The 18,411-nt window shown below is 33.5% G+C and overlaps 1 protein-coding gene across 1 annotated transcript; it reads left to right on the top strand.

Moving 5' to 3' along the window:
* The first annotated feature begins 518 nt into the window (after positions 1-518).
* LOC128556125 (uncharacterized) lies at positions 519-18,409 on the top strand. Its single transcript, XM_053540049.1, has 9 exons — positions 519-643; positions 4,134-5,224; positions 7,625-7,813; positions 8,212-8,340; positions 11,355-11,495; positions 13,090-13,206; positions 14,844-14,957; positions 15,124-15,329; positions 18,098-18,409. The coding sequence occupies exons 2-9, from the start codon at positions 5,161-5,163 to the stop codon at positions 18,407-18,409; spliced, it is 1,272 nt and encodes a 423-aa protein (XP_053396024.1). The 5' UTR covers positions 519-643; positions 4,134-5,160.
* Positions 18,410-18,411: the final 2 nt, after the last annotated feature.

The raw sequence follows: 18,411 nt of genomic DNA, 5'->3' as shown, positions 1-18,411 counted from the left end.
TCAATAATTAGGTCAATAAATAAAAATCCTACTCACACTACAAAAGCAATGTTTTTCTCCAACATTCATTAAACCCCATCAGATTGTCTGCTTGCCTAGGATCTACAACAAAGACACAAGTATCGTAATATCATCTCCTGTTCTATCAGTACTACACTTTTGCTGCATCTTGCAGCAATTTTCGTACTTGTTAATTTTGTATTTAGGCATTAAAGGTGGTCAGTATTGCCGGTGAATTCTACAAATTATTTAAACATTTATAAGAGTAATTGCATGGTGTTTATCTACGGGGAAATTTGGTCTCGTTAGCAATGCAATATCTGACCGACTTCTGATTAATTTTCCTTCTGTTAAACAATACCAAATGTATCTATAAAGTTTTAATACACATGCACGATATAGTTAAAAAGAAAACAGTGCACCTGCACTGAATATCTTTTTTGCAAAACGTATCATAAAATCTTAGCTTTAACTGTATTGTTAAAAAGGTCGTCAGAGATACTGTACTCCATCATACAGGAAGTCTTCCCTTTTCTTAAACAATCACAAGCGCAGAAATAAACTATTTACATCGGAGTAGCACAACATAAACCAGTGAACGGCGTATGGAACTATAGTATACGGAAATATGTTCAACTAGTCGGTAAGACTTTAAATTTATCACCATGTCAGAATGATGTTTTTTTTTTGTAAGATTTTTGTTAGAAAATAATTATTCCATTCTTTTTTCTGTGTATTTAACAGCTATTAAAACCATTATGGATCTGATTTTTTTCTAGAAACAATAGTTTAGGTGATAGGTCATGCTTTAGTTTAAACATATTTTTATTCAGAAAATCATAAGCTATTTACAATATAACATTTCAGGAATTGGACAGAAAGCTACATTAGCTTACAGTTGTCCTCTCCTTATTACATAAAGTTACATGTTTTTTCATGGCACAATTATTTACCAATTAAGGTAGTTTTATATGAAAAACATGGAAAGATGACACATTTCAATAAGCCAAAAAGTGCTTTTGTAAAGTACATTTAAAGTTTAAATAAGAAAACATACTTCAGATGTTAGAACAATGACTTATAGCAATGAATTGAATAGTAGGATTCAGAATCGTGCTTTAACAATTCTTGTATTTCTTTTTGTCATATCTATGTACATGCATTTATTTTGGCTACATGCTAGGTCGATATCATCCTCCTGTCAACCTCAATAAATGCATTATTACATGACTCCTTATAATAATAAATAGCCGGTTAATATTTTGTGCTATACGACAGGCCTATATTCACACATGTTGACTTGGAAAATTCGTCAAAACATTGAAACAAATGTGAAAATAGTCAAAACTTTTAGCCGTATTACCAAGGGCAAAGAGTTCTGACTCTTTCTGACCTCGCGCTTATAGCTGCCATTCGATAAATGTATAATGTAGTGTACATTTGATTTGGTTGTATCAATGAAAAACTACCGCCGATATCATAATAAATAGCATACAATATAACGAAAGTAGTCTTACACCAGTACTTACGTACAGTACTTACAAAAATCGTTTAAAATGGTAAAATGATTTTATCATAAACGTACAACCATTGTTTTATTTTCAAAATAATGTAGTTAACATTATTAATACACGATAAGAGGTTATACGTCTGCGGAATAATTCCACGAAGGCGTAGCAACAAAAGCAGTGACGTCATCGCCGGTTAACCTGACATCATTTTAGCGTAAACGTGTTTTAACTGAAATTCTAGCATAAAACTGCTGTTCTTGTCACTTTTCGGGGGTGTTTTAACAGGGGAGAAAACGTGTGTTAACAGAGAGGTTCTCGCGCTCGCGTGCTGTTATAACACCTTTTTATATATGCGCGTTCCGTGGCAAAGCGTAAACGTCATTCGGCCCCAAAACGGATAATTCAAAACGAAATGATGTCAACGTAAAGAACATTTACACCCGCGCATTTCGTGGAAATTTAATGACGTTGAGTGACATTGTATTTATTTATCAGGTTTTACGCGTTTTATGCTAGAATAGCGTTAACGCCTGTTTATTTCGTGTAATAACATCTGCAGAATCCCTCGGGATACGTTGGTTCCCTCGCCTGTTATAACATCTGCAGAATCCGTCGGGATACGTTGGTTCCCTCGCCTGTTATAACATCTGCAGAATCCCTCGAGATACGTTGGTTCCCTCGCCCGTTACAGAATTCCTCGAGATACGGCGAGGGAACCAACGTATCCCGAAGGATTCTGCAGATGTTATAACACGAAATAAACATGCGTTATCCCTACACAAAAATATAAGAATTAAGAAACAATTTTAATCTACACGCCGAATAATCGATACAATGTGTGCGAATTAAGTGTTACACAGGTCTTTAATATCTTTTCGAGTCTGAAACGTGTTTCGTAGAAAGTGAATACCCTTTTACTATTTCAAGTTAAACTTATCGCACTTTTTCAGTCTGATTTTATTTAACAAATAATCAAGGCTTTTGAGTTGTTTGTCGTCTTATGTATCACGGTTCGGAGTTCAGATGCGCAGGAATTGAACCACGAGGGCGTCGTTAGCCCGAGTGGTTTTATATCCAAGCATCTGAACTCTGAACCAGGGCAAATTAGACGACAAACCACAAGAATACCTTGATTGTTTTCATTCTGACATGGTCATTGAAATATTTTGATAAAATTTATGCTGGGCTTCATTTATCCGAGCAGTAATGAATCGAACGTCTTGCTTCAATATAACGTCATAATTGACGTCATTATATTTTCTCTTACTGGTCCGCGGTTCAACCGTTGTTTATCGCCGAATATACAGAGCTTGAACTTCTTCCTTGTTTAACTTGCAGACAGATCGAGCCATGTTAGACTTTACTATTGTTTCTAGAATATGTCATGCAAAAAAACAAAGATTCTATCACTGGCTGTAGGTGAGCTGAGAATATCCGGCTATCGGGTAACTTTACGCGGTAACGCGGCGGAGCCTCGTTACAGTTCAAACAGTTACACTCATACGGGATGTTCCCATCTGCAATTACAGCCAGTGAAAGAATCTTGTAATGTCTAACGACTAAAATGTCATTATAGCATCCAAAGATTGAAGTCATTCATAGCGTATGTCCGATTTTATCACTCCATCTCCCAAGCAAACTAAAAGATGTCACAATGCATGTGAAATCAAATATGATATTTTAGAAACTATTTACAATTATTAACACTATGATTTTCACCTACTTTTCTTATAGAGAGGCAGAAAATAAAATACAGTGTAACTTCCGAAAACCGGACCTTCTGAAAACCGGAAACCTTTGAAAACCGCACGAAACTCAAAGTCCCGTTTTTTCTGTTCTTATTTCTATATATTTTTAACCTCTGAAAACCGGAACTTCCGAATTCTGAAAACCGGACATTTTTTGAAGCACCGTTTATATTTTAACACTAAAATTGACTTCTGAAAACCGAACAGCAAAATATTTGCTTGTTTAAAAGTGTCACCTGATAATCCAGAAACGCTGTCAACATGTTCTTTTGTTTATTTATTAGCGGTGCGGGTTTATTTTGACACGCTATATAATCACAATGATCATTTGATGCAAAAGTAAGGAATAATTAGCGATTATTTTCATTTGTATTCAATTTATGAAAACTTGATGAATTAAATATCTTATGTGTTAAAACTTTCTTAATGTTTGAACGAAAGAAAGATGGATGTTTTAAATGATTTAGTTACATTGATTGAACTATGCATTATCAACATTAATTAAAATTTAACATTGACAAAGTCGGGTTCAAAGATGCTAAAATGTAAGTGGAAAATGTTTGCTTAAGTGCTATTATATTAAAGTTCTGTTGTTTCTTTTTATATTTGTTATTTATGTATTTATTATCATTAATATTTGTAAATAATTAATTAATTATCTAATTAATTAATAAATTAATATGAAATTGTAAAATTAGAAAGGATAAAAATCTCATTTATCCTACGTGTAAGAAAACAAAACTCTTATGCACCACGTCCACTTTGCCTACAAACTTTCAAACTTCTGAATTCCGGAAACTTCCAAAAACCGAACTTTTAGGCTGGTCCGGAGGTCGTTCGGTTTTCGGAAGTTACACTGTATATATATTAATAGAAATAAAAGATTTTCACTAGGAGAACTGAACAAAAGGTCCGAACAGGGTGCTGGACCAAATTCAGGACTTTTGCCAGAATCAATTTAGGAAACTTTCCAGAACAACTGCTTCATAAAAAACAGAAGGTAAATATTCTGAAAGGTAAATCAGAGTTCATGTTTGCACACATATATTTAGCCATAAGATAGAAATAAATATATCGTACTGATTTCGACTGACTATATCTAGATATCTCTTGCAATTATTACACATCACCATATCTATTGTTTTAGTAGCATTTGTCTGAGTAAAGTATGATACAGGATGCTTCTAGCTTCGGGAGCAGTAACCCTGTTCAAATGAGATATCCTTTTTATGGTCAAGAAAGAACATATCCTACGTAGGGTACTAAGCTTTTTGTAACTCAATAGAACTGTTAAAAATACTAACTCTTAGCTGCATTAACGAAGCAAGAGAATGTCCCGCACTACTTTTAGCTAGGTTTTGCAGCATATTTTACATATATTTTTTTTTATATTTTACATGAAATCCGTTGGCCAGGTCCATGTTAACTGTGTCGAAATTGCTTTATAGTTTAAATAAAAGTCATCTAACTGAATTGATTGCCTTCACAGTAGCCTGGGAATCCAGTCTGCCAATTTCTTTTTTTTTCTACCTGCAAATTGAGATAATATCAGAAACTCGATGAATGCCAATTAACACTAATTAGAGCAAATTAAGCGATATCTTTAATGCATAAATATTAGGTATGATTTCTTCTGACAAAGCATAAATATTATCAACGGCTTCCCAGGCTACCTTCACAGCAGTATTCTATTAGAACAGGAAGAGAATAGTTATTTAATCGGTGCAAAAAGAAAAAAGAAACAAAAAGAGAATGTCATTGTTTGTACAAAAGGAAAATACACAATATACTGTCAGGTTAAGTTAAACACAACATATATATCTTTAGTGTCATTTAAAGTTTATTTTTATGATGTGGTTTGTGAAAAAGACGTGATTGCTATCTCTTTCAGTGTTTTCAAAATGTGTGTTTTGAAGTGGTATAATTTTGCAGCCGTCTTGCTTTTTACCTGCATTCTTAAACTGGGTGAGCATTTACGGCAAAATAAAAAGATATATTACAAAAGCAAAGATTGCACCTATATTCAAGGATATCAATAGATCTTGCTTTAAAGCGACTAACCCACACATTGTAATTTGTGATTTTTAAAATAATTTATCACCGAAAGGAAAACTGCCGCCACTGTTTCATATATTTTCATGACACTTAATGGTTGAAAGTTTCTAAACATTCAGAACATTCGAGTTTTCGCAGTTTTTCTCGTGCACTTTTAAAATTTATAAACCGTTGCAGCGCTTTATTTTGTAATTTACTAAATTTATTTATTAAATATAGATCGAGACGCGACAGTGTTTTAAGACACTTTCAGTGCGTGGGCAGCAAAACAAAACTGCGCATGCGTATATTTTACTGCCGTCACTAATAATACAGCGCATAGGTAACTCACAGTATTATGTCGTTTTAATTTTAGCAGAAAAAACATCATACACATAAATAAACAATCTGTTGCACTCTCGTTTAAAGTAAATTTAAGATATACAATGAAAATCAACAGTTTCCCTGATGGCGCAGTAGGTTGAGAAGATGGATACATAATCATTTTGTAGTGATAGTTTCGACGGTTCGAACCTTGCATTCGACCAACATCATGAAAATGTTTTGTTTTTGCATAAGTTTTTTTTCTGGTTTCTAATTCATTGTTTTGTTTCTTCTTTTCGTATAAAATCGATAATGTCTTTAACTCATTTGATACTGAAATTATGACCGGCCAATGCTTTTATTAAAGCGAAGTGTAAGATTGTTATAAAATTTATAAACCTAACTCGTGCAGGATTACAGGAAAGCTTGAAATCATAACATCATATTAAAGTCTGAGTGTATTTAAACGTAATTACGTGTCAATAGCGACATATATAAGTTAGTGAACAAGTTAGAACCATATTAACTAACTCGTTTTGCTTTCGTTGAATCGTATTGAAGAAAAAGAAATTAAATACAGTTTTAAAAACAAAATTTTCACGTGTCTCCCTACGAAAAAGTATGCTACGAATACCGAAACCGCTCGGCCAACGAGGAATCACTAACTGTATCGTAAACGTAATATGTACTGACTTTATTTTATGTTATTGCTTTGTTTGGTTACATTTCAAAACGCCATAATATTGTCCGAAGTATTGACCTGGCACTCATGGATATTCCGTATATTTCTGAAATTAATCTTCGGTTTCCGAACCTAAACAGCGTTACTACTAAATATTTCATATATCATTCTTAATTTATATACTGTCGCAAGTACAGGTAGCTATGCAGACAAAGCGTTTAGCTGCCAATATCAGGGTTGTGGGTTCGAGTTCTACGTCTGACCATATCTTTTTTTCCCCAAATTTTATATGCAGACCTTCTACTTATTTGATCAAACGTATCGTGATATTTATGGTTCATTTATTAACAATAATCATATTGACGCGTTGTATAAATATGAAATAAGATTATTTTAAAGGTATCTTAGATAAAAAGACAAATTACCTGTCACCAGCATTCCAGAAAATAAATAGTACAAGAGAAAACAATTAAAATTCATGAAATATGATACATAAAATAATTTTAAAGATAACATTACAATACATTTAATTGAAAAAAAAAACACATAAATTTCTTAGTGATTTCGAACCCGTTGTAACGTGCGTCGATGTACTTTTCATGTTACTTTAGTAATGTAGATACTTTCAAGATACAAATTTTGCGTAAATCAACGAAAACGCCCGAAAATATTGGCGAAGAGTGCCAGGTCAATACTTACGGACAATACCACGCGATATCTATACGCGCTCTACTGATTTTCATGTTCTCACTGACACGTGATGTTTCCAAGGTGATCGCTGAATTGAATTCCGTATTTTTTATATACAAATCGGGAATCCCTTATCAGAAATAGTAGACGAATGTTTTTATTTTTAATTGGGTAGGAAAACAACGATTTTCAACAGAATTCGATGAAAATGCATTGTTAGAACATCAAATAAGCAACATAAGGTGAATATAGGAAACGTTTAGATTTGATAGATGGTTGGGCTAGTCGCTTTAAGATATTACCTTTATAATTATATGCATATTTAGAACGAATACAGAACTTTACGTCCACAATTTTTGTGCAACCTTTTAAGCCCCCATATTCATTTTTTGTCATTTATAAACATGATCTTATAACTCTACTAATCCAGTTATTCAAAGAAAATGGTAATATTTATAAAAGACGAACATTTCTATTATAATATAATCTTCTTGTAATGGGTAAGATTTCTTTATTTCTAGATTAATATGTAATTATGTTTCGATATCAAGATTTATTTTCAAATTGTTACTTAATAAAAAACAAAAACAGTAACACATATTATATGTAAAAACGTACGTTTTAACTGTATACAGGGCATGGCAAGTTGAAAGAACCGGATTTTGACAGCGGATGGGTATTAATTACCTCCGCGAACAGCTGGCCGGAAAGAAGCAAGGCTATGAGAACCTTCAAACATGGCTTCGATGAGTCACCTTTACTTGTAGACGTTCAAGTCAAAGCTGTAGACGGTCCCAACAAAGGCTTTATATTTCCAGGGACAGGTAAATTATTGAAATTTTCGTTTAAAGACAAAACACAATTTCCTGAAATAAACTAGTCTTAAGATTGCAATTGATTTCCCTACAATAATTGCATTTTGTCCAGTTTTAGCAGCATGCGGCACATGAAATTAACTCGCATTAAACTTGATAGCTTGTATGTACATGAAGGTAGTCATTTACAAATCACATTACAAGAGTTATTGAAACATCTAAATATTAGAAACTTGTATAACTGTTTTGATTACAAATGGATACTCATTAGATTAATAGAGAACATACATTTAATAGAATATGATATTCAGAATCTTAGAACGTATTTGTATCATTTACAAGGGTCCCGCAAAAAAGTAATATTCAATTGAGATGTTTAGCTGTAATATACTAGTAACATATCTTAGGTCACGTGATAAGGGATGACGACCGCCGATATCCTTTTGGAAATGTTGCCTATATATACGATAATACATCTATAATGGTCTCTGCACCTGTCCGATGGAATGCCATGCTTGGATATTGTATTTATACAGGTAAGTTATATTTCCACTTTCTTTGCATTGCTGTTGGATATCATTGGATCTACTTATATATTTCTAACTTTTCACATTACCATGAGTGGTGTGGAACCCTATTCTGCACGTTTTTCTTGTAAACTTCTATTGACATTTATGAACGTCTTAATACGAAGGTTAATCGAACAGAAAGTAGCTGTGTAGCTATTGACAGAAACTGCCAGATATTTCTATTAAAAATATTTAAAAATGTTTCATATGCACTGTTGTTATAGAAAACACATTTAAAACAGATTGGGAAATTTTAATACTGTTGCATTGGTTTACTCATCCAAAATTTCAGAATTATCAGAATTATGGAACGCTAATTTTGATGATTCATTTTTAGCAAGACTGCTCAAAGAATAGGTAGATTTGGTAAAGTTTTTATATGTAAGCTGGTATCTCAGCAAGCGCTTGTGGGAATGGATTGAAACTTCACACACTTATTCACTGTGATAAACTAACCTATATTGCACAACTTCCATAACTCTACTTTGCAGTTTACAAAATGATGCTCCTTTCTCGACTAAGCAGTTTTTGGTTCAGTGTTTTTATTTGTATGTTAGCTGGTATCTCGATCAGTACCAACTAATGGGAATGGATTGAAACTTTATACACAAATTAATGTGAGGAGCTAATGAGCAATGTAAAGGTTCCACAACCCTGTTTTGCAAATCTACAAAATTATGCCCCTTTTTGACTTACATTTTGTATATATCATTTCATTGGACACGGCTATTGAATAGCCGGGCTATGATGTCCTCGGACACCTCTTATTTTTCTAACTGCGCTCAGATGACACAATGATGTTTTACTTTTCTTTCTGATGTGGACATTCTACATTATGTTGTTGTCATATTTGAATTTAATAGACCCCCATTTTCGGTAAGATTTTGATTATATATGTAACTTGTCATTCGGCACAGTATACTTTTCATTCTGCAGTTGTACCTTGTCATTTATCTGTGGTTACTTTTAGTTCGTTAGTGCTAAATTGTCATTTGGTAGCGGTGTCTTGTCATTCGGCAGTTGTTTTGTGTCATTTTGAAGTTGTAACATGTCATTCGGTAGTTGTTTCGTGTCAATTTGCGATTGTTACATGTCATTCGGCAGTTGTTTTGTGTCATTTTGCGATTGTAACATGTCATTCGGCAGTTGCTTTGTGTCATTTTGCAGTTGTAACATGTCATTCGACACTTGTTTTGTGTCATTTTGCAGTTGTAATATGTCATTAGACAGTTGTTTTGTGTCTTTTTGCAGCTGTAACATGACATTCGGCAGCGGCGCCCTCTCATTTGACAGTTGTTTCGTTCATTTTACAGTTGTAACATGTCATTCGCCAGTTGTATCCTGTCAAACGTCATTTGTTTCATGTCATTTTGCAGTTGAAATATGTCATTTAGCATTGAGTTCTTGTCATTCGGCAGTTGCCTCGTAACATTTTTAAGTTGAATCATGTCATTTAACAATGATGCCCTCTCGTTCGGTACTTGTTTCATGTCGTATTGCAGTTGTAGCATGTCTGTCATTTGACATTTATGACCTGTCATTTAGCAGTAGTTTTGTATGATGTTGCAGTTAAAACATTTCATTTGGCAGTGGTGCCGAGCCAATCGTCAGTGTTTCATGTGTCAAGTGAATCGGATGTTGTTTTGTTACAGTTGATATTTGATATTTGGCATTGGTGCCAAACAACAATCTGTCAGTCGGCACTTGTTTCATTTCATTTTGCAGTTGAAACATGTCATGTGACAGTGGTGCGCTGTCATTCGTCAGGTATTTTGTGTAATTTTGCAGTTATAACATGTCATTTGGCAGTGGTGCCCAGTTTTTCGGCAATTGTTTAGTGTCATTTTACTGTAAAATCATTATAATGTGACCATATCATGATATCAAAATGTAATGATGACACCCAAATGACATAAAACCATGCCAGAAAGAAAAGGTACAACAAAATGTATAGTGACAATATCAGCACAAAATCGCTTAGCGTTCCATAGACACTGTGCTTGCTAGATTGTGAAGTATCTTCATGTATTGATTTTATTTGGAACAAAGCTCCTACATTGTTAAAGTTAAAACATTTGCCAGGCTATCAGAGGTGTAAAGTTAAAACTACAACGGGATCCAGGACTGTACGTGTGACTATATCCTGCCGACATATCTTATTACACAAATATCTCCTAAGAATTCAAGATGTATTATGCGCATCGTTTAATACAATGTTTTATCATTAGATAAGAAAATCCTCATTAAATTAATTTAATTCAGATGAATATAAATATCAACCTTTGGATATATGTATAGCTGCATCTATAATTAAATGACATTAAGGAACATGGTTGTCTTATGTATAAAGCTTTGACGTCGACGTCATTTATACTGTAGGCGACGTCGGGCAAATTGTCTTGCTTATATAGTAAAAGAAAGTCGATTTTTTGATGTTTCGACAAGAAAGGCTAACATGTGATAAAAAGAATATTACATTTGTGACTTTCCACGTTGAAGTTTTTAAACTCGTTGAATAAAATTGATAAAATGCTCGATAGAGCATCGCATTTTATTATTTTATTCAATTCATTTAATAAATTCAATATGAAAAGACACTTATGTAATATCCTCTATATATCCTAGCGTCACATGTACTTCATGACACATGTGTAGCACAAAATTAGTAATTTATAACTTGAAGGAAACAATGTCTTTTGACATGTTAGACGCTTTTTAAATTCATTTTTAGTTCATTTCAGCTGCCTGAAATGAAAGCTTAATGCTTATTTGAACCACTGCACTGTTCAGTCAATGTTTATTTGAACCACTGTCCAGTTCATTTCCTGGAATATACTGGTGTCATATATGAGGGTATTTTCGTGATCAAATTGAACTTAAACCAACGGCCCCTTAGCTGGGTGGTCGATACCTTAACCCCTTCCTGGGGCTGTTTGAAGCCATTTAGTACATGATTATATAAAAGTTTTTGTATTTATAAGGATTTTCTCGATACTGGGAAGGACCAGCAGACCAGAAAAGCTATTCAGCGCTTGTACGTGCCAGGGCTTGGAAAGCTGGGTCTATGCCGAAACCCGATTTTACCTCACGAGGCATTAAACTGACCGCTGCCTCAGGACGGAGTAATTATACCGATTTTAATATTTCGTTCTTTTTTATGAAAATATTATGTCTCAATGCAGTATAGATATACTTTTCAATGAAACGGTTTTGTCTAGTAGGAAGGACACTCCCAATTAAGAAAATCTAAACCACGTTTGCCTTTCTTATTTTTCGAATGCCCTATTAAACAAATATGTGGATCGTTTTAACATGACATGCACTTTATTACATGTTACTATATATTATCCTTATCTTTAGATATTGATTACACATTATGTTGCTAATTATGGATCTGGACGGGCTACAAAAAATGTTGCAGGGAATGTTTTCTTAGATCAATTTAACTATGGTATTTTGATTGCCCAGACACCATTTAACTGCTAATAATGCATTTCGGTTTCTCCCCTAATCGAATTCATTTGTGATCTGTCATACAGTGATCAGTAACATGATATCATATAATGAAACGTTTTTGAACGTAGTACACAGTTTTGGCTGTGTTGTATTTTAAACAATTTTATGCAATTTAAAGTGAAATGTGGAATGTATTTTCGTTCACGCATTTCTCAGAAGGAATATATTTTCGTTCAGGCATTTCTCAGAAAAAAAGTATTTTTGCAGAAATTTCAAACATCGAAACACAAAAGCACATTAAGTTTAATCAATAAACCCTTGCTATTTTCTTCGGTGAAATCGTACTCGCATTCATTTGAAACATACATCTTGGTAGGGAAGCATAACAAACTGTAAATTTTTAATTTTCTTTTCCCAAACAATATCTCTATGTCAATGTTACCTATTAAGGTATTAGATCACTAATAGTAATGTTTACAAAATGGTCTTTGCTTGGTATATTCTGAAAGGTAACCGTGTTTTGCACTATTTTGCAATTTTTAAACAACTTTTACCGTGCCTTTTTTTAGATAAATTTTGTATAACTTATGGTATCTCCTCAAGCTCAAGTAGAGACAAATTTCAAAGTGACAGCCACTATCCAAAACGTTTGCAGAGAACTCATTTTACCATTAATTGTAGTAAAAGAAACATCAAACTATTGGTAAACAATTATAAAACACAAAATAAAATGTCAATATCATTTTTCTATGGAGCCTCAAGTAAACGGATTTAATGAAACAGAATTCATACTTTAACATTGAATAAATAAGGTCGAATGCTGTGTTTCTGTTTTGAATTTTGCTTACTCCATTTAAAAATACCTTAGGGTCGACATAAAACCTACATAAATTGCTTCCACAATATATAATCTAAGAGTGAAGGCAAAACAGAGAACTTTCACCTCGTGTAACTCAATATTTTTAAAGATGTGTAACTCTACCCCTACTGTTTAAGTGAACACCAAGAAATCGATTCATCTTTTTCCACTTTTGTACAAAAAATCAATAATGTCTTGAAAGAAGTAAACACTTACTAGAAAAAAAGAACATAAGCGGGAAAATTGGTCCTAGTAGGATTTGCACCTACGCCCCCCCCCCCCCCCCCCCCCCCCACTAAGAATTGCAGTAAAATCGAATACTCTTCAAAAAGGAGGTTCTTTATTAGTGATCTAATACTTAAAATTATAATGACGTATTCAAACGATTGCTGACCTTTCAGGGGAAGATTCGTATGTATCAGTGCATCATGGACTTTCAGCACATCCGTCTTTGGTCATTTCTAGAATCAGACTTCCTCAAGGAAATGAATTTGCCAATTTTTATGCAGATTCAGTTGGTAAATGTTTCTTTTTAATACAATCAATAATTACACTTATTTAAAGGTTTGCTGGCAAAATGTCAAAACTATTGCCCGATGACCAAATGTTTTATTATGTTTTAAATTCGAAATTTATTTTTCACAATATTAGTTGTATTCTCCAGTATTTTGCTTATTTACCTGGAAGAACTTTGAAAATATGTACTGAATACAAAACCGTCACATAGCACAAATAGTTTTAAGAATGTAAGTTCAATTTATAACGCATATAAGATATGTATCTGTCAATCAGACCTTCGTTTTTAGCATACACTCAACACAATTCCTAATCGGTCAGTTTATATTTGTATTACTATTTTGTCAATAATGCAGATATTTACACGAAATTTCACATGCCGACATTTGAATAGGTACTGCAGCTAATTATTAATTTATTTTTTGTGTCTCATGGCTAAAGTAACCGCATTAGGCGTTTTGCCTAATATTGGTTATTTTTCACGAGCAGTGCATGTGCACCAACATGCACGTGTTCGTTTACAATTTTAGCATTACTGACGAAAATCCAACTAGAAAAATACATATTATGGTGAAATTGACACAAGAGCAATGAGATCGAGCTGTCGGAATGTTGCTAGCTGGGACACATTTACGGCACGTGTGTTATTGTTTTTACAATTTCAATAGAATTTTGATGTTATTTGTTTGTAACTGTTACTTTGATGGTTATTTCATTTTTCCGTTTACAAGAACCTTCACTCGTTGGTTATCTACCATCCGCGTTCTTTTTTCGAAATTTAACCAAAGTACATTTAATTGAAATGACCGATTTTGAATTTTGTTGTATAATTCCGACAGCCCGGGCGCGTTACTCTTGTGTCAATTTAACGATGATATGTGCTTTTCTGGTAGGACTTTCGTCAGTAATGCCAAAAGTTTCATTAACACGTGCATATTAGTGCACATGCATGCACGTGCAAAATATGCTAAATTGGCCAAAACGTCTAAAGCGGTTACTTTGGCGGTGAGTCTGTCAAAAATAAATCAATAATTAGCTGCAGTACCTATTCGTGAAATTTCGTGTAAATACTTGCCTTATTAACCAAAACTTGTTTGTTTGTTTGTTTTGGGTTTAACGCCGTTTTTCAACAGTATTTCAGTCATGTTACGGCGGGCAGTTAACCTAACCAGTGTTCCTGGATTCTGTACCAGTACAAACCTGTTCTCCGCAAGTAACTGCCAACTTCCCCATATGAATCAGAGGTGGAGGACTGATGATTTTAGACACAATGTCGTTTATCAAATAGTCACGGAGAACATACGCCCCGCCAGAGGATCGAACTCACGACCCCGCGATCCGTAGACAAACGCTCTTACCTACTGAGCTAAGCGGGCGGGTATATATTAACAAAATAGTAATGCAATAAAAACTGACCGATTAGGAATTTTGTTGAGTGTAGTATTCTATCAAAACACTTAACATGAACCATCATTGTTCTCTTGTGGTGCTAAAAGACCAATACAGATCTTCTTATGTGTGTATTAATATAGTCAAAGGTCTTTATAACAGGTGAATCGCTTGGAGCACAACAGTGTCCTGATAACCTGTTGTTAATTTCTTACCTAGTGTTTGACATGATTTCCCAATGACGTTTTAGGGTCAGGATCTATCATCTACACAAGCTACACTGACAACGAAAGAAGCGGCTACGTGATTTATGGATTTGATAATTCCTCGATTCGAGTATGGGTTCCTTCTCGTCCATGGGGATGTAAGATTTACCATATAATTTGTAGCTTTCTGTATTTCCTAAAACTTACCTTTTTAAAACAATCATATGAGAATTCTGAGTTTAATCTGTATCTTCTTAAATCGTAATAAGTTGTAGGTTCTCGTTGCCGTTGGAAGCTAATTATATCATTCTAATCACATTTTAGATGTGTTCAGTGGTGGTGAAGGAGGAGCAGGTTTTAATATCAAAGTAAAAACAGGTATCCTTGAACTGTATGCATGGCGGGAGGAGAGTTTGACACCAAGTTTTACATCAAAGAAAACTCTTTCTCCTACTCGTATAAGATCATCCGATTTGACAATGCACTTTAACGAGGAAAGAGGTGAAAACGAAACATTTACAAGAGCATGGGTAAGAATAAATCGAAACAGTATTATAACTGTAATTGAATCAAATGATAAATGATAAAATTCCATTAGACTCTTAATTTTATGTAGTTTAAAGCAGAAAATGTTGCTATCCAAAGACTAGTAGAAACTATATAGATCTATAATTGAAAAGTTAGAAAAATGCTTCTTTTAATATTACAAATGATACTTTGAAGTAAAATTCTTAAAGGGAGATAATCAGGCATATTATAGTACTTCCTATTTTGTTAACCATATAGTCAAACTTATGCCAATACATGACAATAACAATTATCAAACATTAGATTTAAAATACACGGCTACTAAACACCAGCGCAACTGCCAAAAAGTGGAATATAAAAAGAGCTATCGGCATTTCCGTGCTTTAGCTATCACCGGTTACAAACTGTAAATGTTTACATTCTGGTATATATTTTTAATGATAAAATTTGTTTCAAACATTGTAGAATAAAGTGCCGTGTAAGAAAACATGAATACAACATGGCTTTAATTTTAAATAACTATTATAAATTTTGTGGTGTCAAGATCTTTTCTCTTGATTAGCACAAGTGTACATTGTGATATTTGTCTGTATTCGAGCTGTAATTTAATGAATAAGAATATTACCGTATATGCAAATAGTCTAAAACCGTATGATACTAACAGACAAGCATAAGTATTAGTGGAGTTTACCTTAAAAGAAATATGCAAGTATTCTTTAAGAATGGTGGCGCTTTGGCTATGGTATGCGTTTTCTGTTCAATTGCGGGTACCATTTCACATTTACCTTGTTTATGATACGATCAAATTAAAAGTTTGATTTCCTATATAACAAACAAATCTCAAATCAATAAAAACACAACGGAAAAGACAACAGTTCGTAGCTAAGCATTTCTGAAATAAAAGTGCCCACCACATGACACATCCTACGGCCAATTTCCTCTAGCAATGTATCGTTATACATAACATGCTGATCTCCATCTGCATTTAATCATGTTATAACATCTAGAAACAAAATACATGTAATATGTACATGTAATACCAGTAAATGGATTTTTTCCTGGCCCTGACTTTGAAATGACAAAAACTCAAATTTTAACATTGTCTTCTTCAAATATTTCTAGAAATAATACTTATTACTATTTAATACTTCTGAAATCGTTTTCTCTTTCAAATCGTTAAAAAAGGAATCAATCGACTAAACTGCCTACTTAATGACAACGTCTTCACGTGCGCCAAAACAATACATTTCAATTTATAGAAGGTTTATAATGTGATTAAAAGTTAATCATGCCAGCATTATGCATTATAACTACAACAACTGTAAGACATTTAATTTAAAAGGGTTAATGACAATCCTTGTAGTCATACCTTACCTCATGAATAAAATTACTTATTTCTCGTCAGAAGTTCTAATGCTAACCGTCCGACCCAGCGCCACCACTACAGTATAGCACCATCACTAATGCCAAAGTCCCACCACTTTCAAAAATGCTTGTCTATTTCTTTTACGGGAGTTTTTTAAAATACTTGTGTATGTCTGTGTGAATATCATGCACATTTAAGCCATTTGCATGCACGGTAGTGTTCATAGAGTGTGTTAAAGCATCGAAATTTAGTTAAAATACATGCAGATGACATTAACAAACGTCGGAAAAGCTCTTGAAACCTTAATTTACATAATGTCTTATCGAAATTACAGTCAACTTACAGTAAAAATGTTCTTATCCGTCACTGCATTCTCCGATTTATGAAATAAGTTTTATCAACGAAAATAGAAACGTAGAATATAAACTTTACTCACCCGTTTTCATTTTTTAAACCGGTGAAAGTTGCAGCACAGAAATGTTGATAGCTCTTTTTCTTATCACTACGTTTTGGTGGTGGCGATAGGGTAAAAGCGGCATGCCTCCAGATTTTTCGACAACAAAAATATTTTTTTAGATATCTTGAAATAAATGCTATATTTTTTAAGAAGGCTTTAAAACTTAATTACTGTCAAACTTTATGTTACAGAAACACATGGAAATTTGCTGTTTTTTTTTTCTATTTTTTACGATGAAAATCGAAAAGCGTTTGTCACGCTTTTACTCAAGGTAAACAGTCTCGATTATAAATATCTATATTTTTTGAAATGATTATTCACTATTTCAACTATAGCCCTGCTGGTTACCACGACGGGAAAATGTCTTTATTGCCGCGGCGGTGCGGGGTTCAATTCCCAAGGCGGTCATCTTTTTTTCTTGATTTGGAATTTTTTGAAATATCTTAGAAACAAAAATTCATATTCTAATGTTCATAATGTGACCAAAACTTCAATCTGAAAGAAAGATTATTTTTAGACAAATCTGGAGGCATGCTGCTTTAATAACTGTGAAATAAGAAAATAATATATTTTATGTTCATAACAAAAATGTGACAGCCAGAGTCTTTATGACCCTTTAAAAAAATCCACTAAAGGATCTAATGAAACATAAAACACAGTTTCAGGCTTGGCTATACGTATGGAGACGTTGGTTGAATTACATTTCTGTTTTTTCCATTAATTTTAAATTTTGACTTGAAATAGTTTCTTCCACTATAAATATACATTTTTCACTTCCAATAATACCAAAGGAACTGCCCAAGAATACGAAAATATTTTCGTGAATATATTAAAGATATGTTTCACTGCATTATAAATATATGAAACATATGTTTCACAGAAAAATAAATTCAATGAAAATATTTCTGAGTATTTTATAAGAAAGTACATAATAAATGTGATTCAAGGTACAAGCAACTGACGGTGTGAATTCCGGCTATCGTTTTGTTGGTAATGGTGCACTTGCGTATGACAGATATATCGTGTCTAGACCATGTAGTTACGGGGGACTTGTCTATGCATACACAAACAGTACAATGCGATTCTGGAAGCCAGGAAGAGCGACCAACGGAGCGGTAATTTGTCTGCAAGATAAACTTGGAGAAGGCACAAATACGCAAGCTTCTTCGCATGGAATAGCAATTGTAAAAAGTTGGCAATTAGGTCAGATTAATATATTTACCAATAGCTGCGTTGAATTAGGTATTCATAATGTCTAATA

Source organism: Mercenaria mercenaria, chromosome 4 (assembly GCF_021730395.1).
Source record: "Mercenaria mercenaria strain notata chromosome 4, MADL_Memer_1, whole genome shotgun sequence".
Taxonomy (NCBI): domain Eukaryota; kingdom Metazoa; phylum Mollusca; class Bivalvia; order Venerida; family Veneridae; genus Mercenaria; species Mercenaria mercenaria.
This window is presented reverse-complemented; position numbering and strand designations above follow the sequence as displayed.